At 42.9% G+C, this 15,427-nt stretch overlaps 1 protein-coding gene and 3 non-coding genes across 4 annotated transcripts in view; all 4 read right to left on the reverse strand.

The window, feature by feature from the left end:
- The window catches only part of LOC130282558 (mitochondrial import inner membrane translocase subunit Tim23), a 41,850-nt gene that overhangs the window by 11,848 nt on the left and 14,575 nt on the right, over window positions 1-15,427 (reverse strand). Inside the window, exons 4-6 of the mRNA XM_056530920.1 lie at window positions 12,063-12,147; window positions 9,712-9,770; window positions 7,260-7,370 (exon numbers count right to left, since the gene is read on the reverse strand). Coding sequence (XP_056386895.1) covers window positions 7,260-7,370; window positions 9,712-9,770; window positions 12,063-12,147 — 255 coding nt within the window. The remainder of the gene's footprint in view (window positions 1-7,259; window positions 7,371-9,711; window positions 9,771-12,062; window positions 12,148-15,427) is intronic.
- LOC130283668 (small nucleolar RNA SNORA74) lies at window positions 9,489-9,686 on the reverse strand. Its single transcript, XR_008846781.1, has one exon. It is a non-coding gene; the product is annotated as a small nucleolar RNA SNORA74 (small nucleolar RNA).
- On the reverse strand, window positions 10,846-11,048 carry LOC130283669 (small nucleolar RNA SNORA74). Its single transcript, XR_008846782.1, has one exon. It is a non-coding gene; the product is annotated as a small nucleolar RNA SNORA74 (small nucleolar RNA).
- LOC130283671 (small nucleolar RNA SNORA74) lies at window positions 12,229-12,429 on the reverse strand. The gene has a single exon (XR_008846785.1). It is a non-coding gene; the product is annotated as a small nucleolar RNA SNORA74 (small nucleolar RNA).

Genomic DNA, 15,427 nt, shown 5'->3' on the forward strand with positions numbered 1-15,427 from the left:
TTCTCTTCTGAGTATGGAGGTACCCCATAAGTTGACCTGAAGTGCACTATGGGTGAACTACAATGCTCAGAAGAGAAGGAGTCATATTTGGCTTTTTGAGAGCAAATTTTGCTCGGGGGGCATGTCGCATTTAGGAAGCCCCTATGGTGCCAGAACAGCAAAAAATACCCACATGGCATACCATTTTGGAAACTAGACCCCTTGAGGAATGTAATAAGGAATAAAGTGAGCCTTATTACCCCACAGGTGTTTCATGACTTTTGCATATGTTAAAAAAAAAAAAAAAATTCCACTAAAATGTGTGTTTCTCCCCTAATTTCACCTTTTTGCAAGGGTTAATAGCAGAAAATACCCCCCAAAATTTGTAACCCCATCTCTTCTGAGTATAGAGGTACCCCATAAGTTGACCTGAAGTGCACTATGGGCGAACTACAATGCTCAGAAGAGAAGGAGTCATATTTGGCTTTTTGAGAGCAAATTTTGCTCGGGGGGCATGTCGCATTTAGGAAGACCCTAAGGTGCCAGAACAGCAAAAAAAAACCCACATGGCATACCATTTTGGAAACTAGACCCCTTGAGGAACGTAACAAGGGGTACAGTGAGCATTTGCCCCCCACTGGTGTCTGACAGATCTTTGGAACAGTGGGCTGTACAAGTTTTCATTTTCATGGACCACTGTTCCAAAGATCCGTCAGACACCTGTGGGGGGTAAATTCACACTGCACCCCTCATTACATTCCGTGAGGGGTGTCGTTTCCGAAATGGGGTCACATGTGGGGTTTTGTTTTTTTTGCGTTTGTCAAAACCGCTGTAACAATCAGCCACCCCTGTGCAAATCACCTCAAATGTACATGGTGCGCTCTCCCTTCTGGGCCTTGTTGTGCGCCCCCAGAGCACTTTGCGCTCACATATGGGGTATCTCTGTAGTCGGGAGAAATTACGTTACAAATTTTGGGGGGGCTTTTTTCCCTTTTACCTCTTGTGAAAATGTAAAGTATAGGGCAACATCAGCATGTTAGTGTAAAAAATAAAAAATGTTTACACTAACATTCTGGTGCAGACCCCAACATTTCCTTTTCATGAAGGGTTAAAGAAGAAAAAGCCCCCCAAACCTTGTAACGCAATACGGCGATACCCCATATGTCGCCCTAAACTGTTGCCTTGAAATACGACAGGGCTCCAAAGTGAGAGCGCCATGTGCATTTGAGGCCTAAATTAGGGATTTGCATAGGGGTGGACATAGGGGTATTCTACGCCAGTGATTCCCAAACAGGGTGCCTCCAGCTGTTGCAAAACTCCCAGCATGCCTAGACAGTCAACGGCTGTCCGACAATACTGGGAGTTGTTTTTCAACAGCTGGAGGCTCTGCTTTGGAAACAGTGGTGTACCGGACGTTCTTATTGGGGGAGGGGGGCTGTGTAAGGGTATGTGTATATGTAGTGTTTTTAACTTTTTATTTTATTTTGTGTTAGTGTAGTGTAGTGTTTTTAGGGTACAGTCACATGGGCGGGGGATTACAGCGAGTTTCCCAGCGCAAAATTTGCTGCATCTCAAGATGCGAGAAACCCACTGTAAAAGCCTCGCCCATGTGAATGTACCCTGTACATTCACAGGGGGGGGGGGGGTGCATCAGCTGTTGCAAAACCACAACTCCCAGCATGCATGGTCTGTTAGTGCATGCTGGGAGTCATAGTTTTGCAACAGCTGGAGGCACACAGGTTAGGGAACACTGAGTTAGAAACAGACAATGTTTCCCAACCAGTGTGTCTCCAGTTGTTGCAAAACTACAACTCCCAGCATGCCCAGACAGCTGAAGGGCATGCTGGGAGTTGTAGTTCGGCAACATCTGAAGGGCCAGATGTTGCTGAACTAAAACTCCCAGCATGCCTGGACAGTCAGTGCATACTGGGAGTTGTAGTTTTGCAACAGCTGGAAGAGCACAGATTGGAGACCATTATACAATGGTCTCCAAACTGGGGCCCTCCAGATGTTGCAAAACTACAACTCCCAGCATGCATGGTCTTTTAGTGCATGCTGGGAGTTATAGTTTTGCAACAGCTGGAGGCACACAGGTTAGGAAACACTGAGTTAGAAACAATGTTTCCCAACCAGTGTGTCTCCAGCTGTTGCAAAACTACAACTCCCAGCATGCCCAGACAGCTGAAGGGCATGCTGGGAGTTGTAGTTCGGCAACATCTGAAGGGCCAGATGTTGCTGAACTAAAACTCAGCATGCCTGGACAGTCAGTGCATGCTGGGAGTTGTAGTTTTGCAACAGCTGGAAGAGCACAGATTGGAGACCATTATACAATGGTCTCCAAACTGAGGCCCTCCAGATGTTGCAAAACTACAACTCCCAGCATGCCCAGACAGCCAAAGGCTGTCTAGGCATGCTGGGAGTTGTAGTTTTCAGACTCCTAGAAGCAGCAGTGAAGATCTTCACTGCTGCCTCTGAGGACTACATACTTACCCGTCGCTGCTCGTCCACGTGGCCGGTCCCGCGCTGCTCCTCGGTCCCGCCGCTGGATCAGGTAAGTCCGCCGGTCCCCTCCTGTTCCCCCCGTGTGCCGCAGGTCCCCGCGAGCCCCCGCAGCCTTCGTCCCCCGTTCTGCCCGACTTCCAGGGGCGGGCAGTGCGGGGGATCTGAACTTTCACCCCAGATCACTGTGATTGGTCCACAGGGACCAATCACAGTGATCGCTGACCAGGACCATCAATTGATGGTCCTGGGGGTGAAGCAGAAGTTGTCCCCTGCTGGAAACAGCGGGACTTCTGCCAGTTAACCCGTGCGATGCTGCGCATCGCCGGGTTAACTGAATGTCATTTATAAACGCCGGGATGCGCGAACGCACTGCACAACCCGGCGTTTATATATGACATTCTGCGGGAAGGGGTTAAAGGAGATATGCAGCACTGAAACTTAAATAACTGATAGATAGACCAATCCAGCAAAACGCATTTGGTCAAAATCGGTTCAGCCGTTTTCCTGTAATTGCCATCCAAAGATCCCTGTTTGTAGCATGGAGGGAGAAGCAAAGTAATAAAAGACTACGATTCCCACAATCCTCCTCTCCTACTTCCTATAAGCTACTGGCCTCCCCCTGCTCTCCACACTGAGGAAATAAAAGTAACACCCCACTCCCTCCCATATGCATATCCCATCCCATCCTAATGAGGCCCCTCTCCCCACCCTCCCCTGGTCCAATAGAAATGCAAGCTGTGTGCTGTGCAATATCATATTACAGCAGTGTTTTCAAACTGTGTGTCCAACAGTGGCAAAACTACAACTCCCAGCATGCCTGGACAGCCAAAGGCTCTATTACAAGTTATAGTACCATAAAGAACGTCAGACATTGGCTGTCCAGACATGCTGGAAGTTCTAGTTTTAATCAACCCACGGAGGTCTGGATATGGAGTCACACTCAAAATGAAAGTGGAAAACCACACTACAGGCTGATCCAACTTTCTCCCCCCAGCACTAAGCAGCGGTACTGGCTGGTAGTGCAGGGGGAAACGGATCAGTTTGGTCCTTACCGTGCCCAGATCCGCCGCACCGTTCCGCCGTAATCTTCTATTTTCGGTATATTCAAATGAGGTGCTAACTGGCACTCTGACCTCAGTGTCTGGCCACCCAGCTCATCAATATTCCTCCCCTCTCTCTTCATTATAGAGTGGGGAGAAGAGGGAGAGGCAGAGGGAGGGGAGGAAAATTGATGAGCAGTGCGGCGCTGCGACCAGCGGCACTGACGACAGAGTGCCAGTTAGTCAGTTAGTTGGTACAAGTTAGCACCTCATTTGCATATTCCAAAACTAAAAGATTACGGCGGAACAGCGCGCCGGATCCGGGTACGGTAAGGACCAAACTGATCAGCATCCCTCGCACTACCAGCCAGTACCGCTGGTTAGTGCGGGGCGAGAAAGCTGACAGTTTTCCTTTAAAACAAGTCAAAATGAGGCTCAGTAGTGTGTGTGGCCTCCACGTGCCTGTATAACCTCCCTACAACGCCTGGGCATGCTCCTGATGAGGTGGCAGATAGTCTCCTGAGGGATGTCCTCCCAGACCTGGACTAAAGCATCCGCCAACTCCTGGACAGTCCGTGGTGCAGTGCTCAGTGCTGGGAGGAGGTGCCTTAACCCCACCACGGATGGCCGCCGTTTACATACAGTGCAGCCGGGGGTCTACGAAGCAAGCTCAGTAGCTGAGCTCGCTTCATACTTACTAACGCCGGACACTGCCGATCCTGGGGATGTCAACGTTGATCGCGGCATCTAAAATGCTGAAAACAATTGCCCCTAGCTCAGTGGAGCTGATAAAGACACTGATGGCAAAATGCCGCGGGGTCCAGATCAGCTGAGAGGACGAGCGCAGGTTCCCTACCTGCCTCCGGCTCGTTCGATTGGCGCTCCAATAATGCAGGCCTCAGCAGCCTGTAATAATGGAGCGCCGATAACACTGATCAATGATGTGCTTATAGGCTCCTATGACATAGCATTGATCAGTGTCAAGTGGCAAGAGATTACATCTGTGTCTCCAGCTTTTGCAAAACTACAACTACCAGCATGCCCAGACAGCTTTTGGCTGTCTGGGCATGCTGAGAGTTGTAGTTTTGCAACAACTGGAGGCACGCTGTGTGAAAACAATGCCACATGGGGCCTAAAAAGATTGTGGAAAAAAAATGCAAAAAAAAAATAGACGATAAATGAGAATAAGCCTCTCCTCCAAATAAAGTTTAAATCCCTGCGATTTTTCAAATAAAACAAAAATAAACCTAAACACAAGTGGTATCGCCACGTGCATAAAATGTCCGAACTATTAAAATATATAACTTTAATGAAACAATGGCGTAAACGTAACTTTACAAGCTTAGTAGTGTAAGCAATCTTATAGACGGAATCCATTACTAAGCCGGGCTTAGAGTTAGCCTCAAATCAGCTAGCGCTAACCCCCAATTATTACCCCGGTACCCACCACCACGGTACCAACAGGCTTGGAGCATCAAATATGGTGCTCCTGGGCCTAGGTGGTAACAGGCTGGCGTTATTTAGGCTGGGGAGGGCCAGTAACAATGGTCCTCTCCAACCCTGGTAACATCAGGCAGTTCCCCGTATTTTCAGTATCAGCCAAATACCAATGAAGCAGCAACGGCCTGACATTACCAGGGTGGGTGAGGACCATTGTTACTGGCCGTCCCTAGCCTAAATAATGCCAGCCTGTTACCACCTAGGCCCAGGAGTGCCATATTTGACGTTTCGGGCCTGTTGGTACCGGCTCTTCCCAGCAACCCTGTGGCTCTGGGTACCAGGGTAATAATTGGGGTTTAGAGCTAGCTGGTTTTGGGGCCCCAGCTTAGTAATGGATTCCATCTATAAGACCGCTTCCACTACTAAAAAATAAAAAACGCTGATGCGCTCAATTCCCTGCTTGATGAGAGGGATTGGGGTCCACAGCACAGGAGGCAAACTATGCAGGGCAGAGCTCACTTACACACCAGTGATGTGCCATGGCAAAACACAAAATATTGCAAATCACCGGCCGTGTCGGGCAGAGCTCACTTACTGGGGTCGCACTGGCCAGGGAGTGGGGTCCATAGTGCATGGGGCAACGGTGTAATGAGCTCTGCCTGCTATGTCAGGCAGAACTCACTTACGGGGGTCATATTACAACAGTGGTCTCCAGCAGTGGGAAAACTACATCTCCCTGCATGCAGGCATAATGAGAGTTGTAGTTTTGCCACTGCTGGAGACCACTAAACATGCTATGCTAGGGCAGGGATCGGGATTTGCCCATTGGCTAATAGAATGAAGTGGGCAGCAATACTGCAGGTTTGCAGCTGAGCCTATCAGGTTCAAAACAGGATTAGATACATTCCTGGAACAAAATAACATTAATGCTTATGAAGAAATATAAAATCCCATCCCTTCCCCAATATCGCGCCACACCCCTACCCCTTAATTCCCTGGTTGAACTTGATGGACATATGTCTTTTTTCGACCGTACTAACTATGTAACTATGTAATACACATACATATTCATGGAGGGGCGGTTGCTCTGAAGAGTACTGGAGGGAGAAAAACCTCCCGTTGCATGATGGTACGCGATGACGCTCCGAGCCTAAGATGGCTGCTTAATGCAGCTCTATGGGCTTGGGAGTCACACTATCAGAGAGAACTACTGAGCTTCGGGCAACCCCTGCATAACCTAATCCAGACAAACGCTGTATGCAAAGTAACGCAAGTATATAGGAAATTTATATATTTTAAGGTTTTAAAGTATATGGAAAGCTATTGTGCACTGCAGTTCTCTAAGGGAAACCAAGCATTACATTTTACCATATGTAACGCTTGGCAAAAACATAAAATCTTCACCCTCACAATCCCCGGTGTACATTTCTGCTCACAGGGATGGTGAGGATATAAAGTCTCCACAGCTGCCTTGTAAGTAGTCCCCTGGGGGACTATGGGCTATGCTTACCTTGTCCCACCACTCCAACCATAGTGACGCTCCCTTAGAGTGATTGACGGCCCGTGTCATCACTCTGCTCCCTAAGCAGACTGAGCAGAGTGGAGACACAGGCTGTCAATCATGCCAAAGGGGAATTACTATGCCCGGAGCGGCGGGACTAGGTAAGCATAGCCAGCATCCCCACCTAGGAGACTACTTACAAGGAAGTGGGGGAGACTTACAAACTTATATCCTCACCATCCCCAGACATTGTGAAGATAAAGATTTTACCATATATAAACACGTTGCCAAGCATTATATATGTTAAAATCTAATGCTTGGTTCTCCTTAAAACATTGCAGTTCCCAAAGTTCTAAAGAGCTTATTGAGTTGGGTGCTATTCTACTGGGAACCTTGGGTTCTGGCATTCATCTCAATGTTACTTTGAAACATACCATCTGCCTAAACATTGTTGCAGTATACCTCTTGATGGCAATGGTACCTCCAAATAGCTATGGCTGGCTTTTAGCAGGATAATGGACCCTGTCACAATGGTTTAGGAACAGTTTGAGAAACATGAGAAAGTTCAAGGTGTTGACTTGCCGCTAAATTCTCTTCCAATCCAGTAAATAATCTTTGGATTGTGCTAGAAAAATAAGAGTGATCAAAGGAGGCCACAACTTACAGGACTTAAGAAATCTGTTGCTAGCTGCTCCTATTGCCAATAGATAACAGTATTGAATGGGGGACCCTGTACTAACTAAGGATTCCCTGATGTAAATCGAGTTTCCCTATTAAAAACACAAAGAGAATGGCACCTGTAGATTTGTACAACATTCCGGTCATTGTACCAGCAGCTACAGTATTGAGGTCATCTTCTGCTCCTCTGGACTTTTCTATGATCACACCAAAGGCACTGTAGAGTAAAGCTGGAAGATAGAAACAATATATCTTTATTAACCCTTAAGGACTCAGACAATTTTATTTTTACGTTTTCGTTTTTTCCTCCTCGTCTTCAAAAAATCATAACATTTATATTTTCGTCCACAGTCTAGTATGAGGGCTTGTTTTTTGCATGACCAGTTGTCCGTTGTAATGCCATCACTCATTATATCATAAAATGTATGGCGCAACCAAAAAAATACTATTTGTGTGGAGAAATTAAAAAGAAAACCGCAATTTTGCAAGGTTTCGTTTTCACGGCGTACAATTTACAGTAAAAATGACGTGTGTTCTTTATTCTTTGGGTAAATACGATTAAAATGATAATATACTTTTCTATTACAGTTGCGCTAAAAAAAAAAAAACGCAAACTTTTTTACCAAATTAGTATGTTTAAAACCCCCCTATTTTGAAGACTTACAACTTTCATTTTTCCGTATAAACGGCGGTATCAGGGCTCATTTTTGTGCCATGATCTGTACTTTTTATTAATACCATATTTGCTTATATAAAAAACAATACATTTTTTAATAATTTTTTTTAGAATAAAATTTTATAAAAAAGCAGCAATTTAGGACTTTTTAACGTTTACGCCGTTCACCGTACGGTATCATTAACATTATATTTTAATAGTTCGGATATTTACGCACGTGACGATACCAAATATGAATATTAATATTTTAATTTTTATTTTTTATTTATTTTTTTTACACTTTTTGGGGGTGAAATAGGGAAAATGGGACAATTTACGTTTTTATTAGGGGAGGAGGTTTTTCAAATTTTTTCACTTTTATTTTTACACTTTAATAGTCCCCATAGGGGACTATTTATAGCAATCATTCGATTGCTAATACTGTTCAGTGCTACGCATAGCCCTGAACAGTATTATTGGTCATCATCTGCTCGATTTCAGACCCGAGCAGACCCATGGAAGGCAGCGGAGACAGGTGAGGGGACCTCCGTCTGCCGTTCTGGATGATTGGATCGTCGCAGCAGCGCTGCGGGTGATCCGATCATCCATTTTAGTGTCCGCAATGCTGCAGATGCCGTGATCTGTATTAATCACGGCATCTGAGGGGTTAATGGCGGACATCCGCGCTATCGAAGATGTCTGCCATTACCGGCGGGTCCCTGGCTGCTATAAGCAGCCAGGACCTGCCGCGCATGACCCGAGCATCACTCCGATGCTCGGGGTTAACTATAGGATGTAAAAGTACGTACTGGTGCATTAAGTACCAGATCACCAGGACGTACGTTTACGTCTTGCATTGTTAAGGGGTTAAAAAAAAAAAAAATAATAAGCTTTGGGGCTAGTCCTACTAAACTATTAGTGTATTGCATCATAGGCCATTTCCTTCCTAAAGATTCAATTGTTCCTATTGTCTGCATTTCCTTGCAGTAAAAACAGTGATTGCAAGGGAGCAGGGCAAGATATTATTTAATACTCTAGCCCAGTGGTGTCCAACCTGCGGACCTCCAGGTGTTGCAAAACTACAACTCCCAGCATGCCCGGACAGCCAAAGGCTGTCCGGGCATGCTGGGAGTTGTAGTTTTGCAACACCTGGAGGTCCGCAGGTTGGACACCACTGCGCTAGCCTATGTGCCCCTAGCGTAGAAGTGCACTTTAAGGCTATATTCTCATTACATTTTATTAGCCATTTTTTATGGTGTAAAAAAAGAAAAAAAAATTTTACAAAAACTTGAAATGTTTAAATATTTTCTTTTTAAGCTCTTTATTCAAACTTTATTTTAGCAAAATCGCAAGAATTTTTTTTTTTCCACAAAAGGATTTTTTGAGGGATTTTAAAGTCTTAAAAGAGGTCTCAAAAATCTATTGTGCACATAGCCCAACACATGAAGGGTATGAATTAAAATTAGAGACTCCGAGTTTGGTTTTGCTAGGAAGAGAGACCTCTGGCACCAAAACTAGAACAAGCAACTTAGTATGTATGTGTTTTTTTCAACTTTAAAACAAACACAGCTGGTGGGAAGTCACAAGGACATAGCACAGTTACGATATGACCTGAATATTTGCATTGCATAACATATGACGATATCAAACATTACACTGTGTTATCCTGATAAGAGTGGACAGGACATTACATTTTGTATGCTTCCAGACTAGCTCCTATCAGACAAGTGACAGGTGCACTCTCAAGGAAGCACAGCACTGCCTTATGCTAGGGCCATGTATCACCAAAACGGTGGGCACAGCTTGCAGCATGGGGTGGCAGTGCCTTCATCTCCCAGCAGTGTAACACAGTCACAGTTATATAACAACTGGACAGCTGACTACTGCTGGGTATAAGACAGGTTCAGTTCACTTACCTAAAGATCCCAGTGTGTTGGCCCACATTGCACCCTGCCTTGTAACTATGTTCAAAATCCTAGGCAAAATACAAGCACACGTTACTATAGTCAGAAATAGGAGAGCAAAAAATAGCTAACTAGATCACTGTAAAGGCAGTCATTTCATCAGAATGGAACAGTTTATTGAAAATGACAAACTACATACAATGTCAGTAAGTCCCCATTTACATTCTGCGTGGCTGCAATGCATGGAGCATAGTAGAGTGCCTGATCAGACAAGTCACTGGATTTTTGGGAGACTGGTGTTCCCAATTATATGAATCCTTAAAAGGGGTTAAATAGGATTAGAAAAAAAAATATAGTTGATTTCTTTATACAGCAACATCACAGCTGTCCTCAGGTTGTGCGTAGCATTGCAGCCTAGTTCCATTAAATGCGATATCCAGTGCTGAAAAACTTATCCCCATTTCTAAGGATAGGGGAGAGGTTTCAGATCGTGGGGGTGTCTGAACACTGGGGCCCCTCTGCGATCTCCTGTACGGGGCCCCGGCTCACTGGCCAGATAGCGGGTGTCGACCACCGCACGAAGCGGCAGCTGACACACCCCCTCAATAAATAAAACTATGGCAGAGCTGGAGCGCTGCCTTCGGCAATCTCCAGCTCTGCCATAGAAATGTATTGAGGGGGGGTGTCGGCCGCCGCTTCTTGCGGTGGTCGACACCCGCTATCTGGCCAGTGAGCCGGGGCCCCGTACAGGAGATCGCAGAGGGGCCCCAGCGGTCAGACCCCCCACGATCTGAAACCTCTCCCCTATCCTTAGGATAGGGGATAAGTTTTTCAGCACTGGACTACCCCTTTAATGAAGCCCAGTTGTAATACCATACAAAACCTGATTGACAGGTGTGGCGCCGTTTTGGGAAGAAATTTACTTTGTGTTTCTATTCCTGGATCACCTTTAAAAATAAAAATAAATTGCTAACCAAACTATCACTGCTTTAAGCAGATACACATTGTGGGTAAGTCAAATTGTTCTTGGCTTTCCTGTAACTCTTCCAACAGGCTTCATACTGGTTCACAAGTCTGTTCATCACTCGCTACGTTTTAGGTGACAGATTCTTGGGTTTGACAAACTTACACTTAAAGCAAGACAAAAATGTATGTTTCCAGACTAGCAGCAAACTCATGGAGTAGAGTCTGTCGCACTCTCAAGGAAACACAACACTGCCCCATACCTATACCCCGGGCCACCAGAACAGTGACTGGGGCAGCAGTATAAACTGGCAGTGTCTTCTTCTCCCAGCAGTGTAACACTGTCATAGACAAAGATTGGCACTAGACAGCTGACTACCACTGGGAACCAATGTTCATGTTAACCTTAATGAAAAACACTCACATAATAAAATTCCTTGTTATATCAAGTATGGTAAGAGGTGGACTACACTACATTGCCAATAATCCCACTAGGGCACATTTATGGTGGCCAAGATGAACTAGGGATATCCCGATAAATCCCTATTGTGCAGGATGACATTAGGGACATCAGCAAAGTGTGGTTTACCACCAGACTGAAAAACTTAAAATGTGTAGTTAGACAGTAGCATGCTTCAGTTTTACCAGACTTTGCATTGAAAGCAATAACCAGTCACACATAAGTTAGGTTATCCTTTCATAAAATTGCACTCAATTTATACTTAAAAAGTGTTATGGTCATTAAAAACATGCTCAAAAGATGTTGATCGTAGCAGGTTTTACTCCTAAAACCCACTGCGATTGAGAGATTTATATCGGGAAAGTGGGAGGCATTGCGCTCTACTCCCCGGTCGGCTGGCCTGACCTTTCCTCTGCAGAGAAGTCTATAGTTATGTATCACATAGGGCAGTGGTCTTCAACCTGCGGACCTCCAGATGTTGCAAAACTACAACTCCCAGCATGCACGGACTGCCAACGGTTGTCCGTGCATGCTAGGAGTTGTAGTTTTGCAACATCTGGAGGTCCGCAGGTTGAAGACCACTGATATAGGGTATCTACATGTGAGCCTTTTAAGTATCCCTGGACTTTATTGCAGGACAAATCATCTAAAGCTAAGTGCTTACACTGCCACCTGCTGGCAGTCAGTGCATTTGCAAAATTACTCAGCTCAATTTGAATTATACAGTCTGACAGCGTGTGACAGTCTATGACACTTTAGGCAAAACTGTATAGGCTCCATTGTGTCCACAAGCACTAGCTGCAAGAACTGGAAATCACCCAATCATACGAAGTAAAAGTAAAGTGAGTATGAACCAATTTGTAGTTCTGTTAAGTTGTGAATTACTCCCCAGTCTCACACAATCACATGCAGCAAGGCCAATGATAAAGGCTTTACTTACTGAACATTCTTCGGTTTAGACCACACCATGCTCTGGGTTTCCTTTAGACCAAGACGAAGGCCATTAACTGCACCAAATGCTGCTCCTGGAAAACACAAATGTTCCTTCTCAGAAGATGGCCACCATTTCCTGACTGTACAAACACCCTGCTTTATAGCTCAGGACATCTGTGGGATTGCAGACTAGCACCAAACAGACGATCCTGTGTGGCACACTCTCAAGAAATCCCAACACTACTAAATGCTAGCAGTGACATGTCACCAGAACAGCGACGTGCCCACCAACATGAGACAGTAGTGCCTTTATCTGCCAGCAGTGTAACACAGTCACAGGCATGGGAAGCACTGGACAGCTGACTACCACTGGATAGATACAAGTATTTAACATGCACACAGAAAACCTTCCCATATCTATATATACGACTTGTACAGCTTTCACCCCACTGGTAAGAATGCAGCAATCAACTTAAAGGGGTAAACAGATTTGTAATTTACTTCTATTAAAAAATCTTAATCCTTTTATTTAGTACTTTTTAGCAGCTGTATGCTACAGAGGAAATTCTTTACTTTTTGAATTTCTTTTTTGTGTTGTCCACAGTGCTCTCTGCTGACACCTCTGTCCGTGTCAGGAACTGTCCAGAGCAGGAGAAATTCCCCATAGCAAACATATGCTGCTCTGGACAGTTCCTGACACGGACAGAGGTGTCAGCAGAGAGCACTGTGGACAACACAAAAAAGAAATTCAAAAAGTAAAGAATTTCCTCTGTAGCATACAGCTGCTAAAAAGTACTGGAATGAAAGGATTAAGATTTTTTAATTAGAAGTAATTTACAAATCTAAAAAATAGGGTGCAGCTCAGAACAGAAGGACCGAGGCAGTTAAAGCTAAAGCCGGACCCCACCGGCAACAATAATGTAAATTAATAAAAACCTATAGCTTATGCCTCTAGGACCTCACCAATGGTGCATAATGGTGTGGACAAAGATAGATGTAACAGCGTTTATTCAAAAGTTGCTTTTAATTCAGATATAAAATGTATTATATATATATAAATAAAATAGTAGCAAAATATCAAAATAGTAGCAAAATATCACATTACACTGGCATTGATCTATTGAAAATCTCACTGGGCCCTAGTGAGGTATCAAAAATTGTGTAAGTTAATATTTAAATAAGTCCATGAATCTGCAGATAAAAAAATATAAAAATAAAAATAACAATATAAAAATAAGTCCGTAAGAAACGTGTGGATATTGTAACATAAAGTCAATGAAGAAATTAAATAAAAAAGGTTGATGAATGAATGAAACGAAGTATCTCTCACCACTGCTTCTGGCTTGGTCTGTTGTGATGGATGGATCACAGCCTCATAATCCTCATGTGCCCCAATGGGTGGAAGGGGGGCACAGATTGGTAGATCTCCCTTAGCAGCCCCGTTGGCAAGGGGGCGCAGATGTTGCGTATCGTAGGCTCCGATGGCAGGGGAGCAGGCGGCAGTTGCAGCGCTCGGGACCTCGTTCGCTTGTCGGCTTAGCACAAACGGCACTAGTCTGGCACTCCGGCAGGAGTGCCAGTCGGCTCGGGTGCGACAACGGGTCTGCTGGTGATGGTATTCCGGGAGCAATGGAAGGTCTGGGATTGGCATCCCACGTGGAGGCAGAAGATGAGGCTATGAGATGCAATGGATGGTAAAGTTACAGCCAGGCAGGGCGGAGTAGAACAAGTTTAACTCCTCTGTTGCCGAGGTATTTGCAGATGGACGCTGATGGTAACTGTGTGAATAGTGCCAGATTTCTAAACGCGTTTCGGGGTACTGGGAAACAAAGACCTCCGACTCCTTCCTCAGTAGAAATGTGTATATGATACAATTTAATGATGACGCTGTTTTATAGTGAATTCACACCTGATAGTGATTAATAGCATTCAAAAACAATACACGGTCATGGAATAATAGTGGATTGACTCTTAAGACTAGTAATACACTGAGTGGAGCAGCTCTTCGACAATAACTCATGAAAAAACGGATGATGAGATAGGACGTTATTCACACCCTATTAATTCTGATAGTAAAATCGGTCATGTTACTTATAGTTAGACAATGTGCATTGATAAAAATTTACTATAACTAATAAGTATAGCAATAAAAGAGTGTTATAATGAATCAACCTATATACAGAAAAATAAAACAAAAATGAAAATGTCATAAGGAATAATATATAAGTATAGAGATGGTAGATGTGGAAAAGGAAAATAAGTAAATTACGAAATATGAAGATAAGGATAGAAAAAATGGAGTAAAAATGAAAATAAAAATTAAAAATGAAATGAATATAAAGGTGAATGATTAATGAAAATTAAAATGAAAGTTAAAAATAAAATGAAATAAAATTAAGATAAAAAGATGAATGAAAGATAAAAAAGAATAGAAATAGAAATAAAAATAAATGGATAAAGAACAACAGAAAGAAAAAACAAAAACAGAATAAAAAATAATAATGGAAAATAAAAATAAAATTTACAGTAGATAATAGATGATAATAAGAAGGATGGAGATTAAAAATAAATAAAAAATAAAAATATGAATGGGCCGGGGGTCGTGTAACTAAAAATAATAAGGAACAAAGTTAAAACAGAAGAAAATAAAAAATAAATAAATAGAGATAATAAAAGCAAATAAAAGAGATTAACAGTGAACACGGAATATCTGAAACCTGGAAGATGGTTGTTGAGAGGTTCCCATCAAACCACGAACCTCTCAACAACCATCTTCCAGGTTTCAGATATTCCGTGTTCACTGTTAATCTCTTTTATTTGCTTTTATTATCTCTATTTATTTATTTTTTATTTTCTTCTGTTTTAACTTTGTTCCTTATTATTTTTAGTTACGCGACCCCCGGCCCATTCATATTTTTATTTTTTATTTATTTTTTTATCTCCATCCTTCTTATTATCATCTATTGTAAATTTTATTTTCCATTATTATTATTTTTTATTTTTTTCTGTTTTTGTTTTTTTCTGTTTCTGTTCTTTATCCATTTATTTTTATTTCTATTCTTTTTTATCTTTCATTCATCTTTTTATCTTAATTTTATTTCATTTTATTTTTAACTTTCATCTTAATTTTAATTTTCATTAATAATTCACCTTTATATTCATTTCATTTTTAATTTTATTTTTATTTTCATTTTTACTCCATTTTTTCTATCCTTATCTTCATATTTCGTAATTTACTTATTTTCCTTTTCCACATCTACCATCTCTATACTTATATATATATATTATTCCTTATGACATTTTCATTTTTGTTTTATTTTTCTGTATATAGGTTGATTCATTATAACACTCTTTTATTGCTATACTTATTAG

Source organism: Hyla sarda, chromosome 7 (genome assembly GCF_029499605.1).
Source record: "Hyla sarda isolate aHylSar1 chromosome 7, aHylSar1.hap1, whole genome shotgun sequence".
NCBI lineage: Eukaryota > Metazoa > Chordata > Amphibia > Anura > Hylidae > Hyla > Hyla sarda.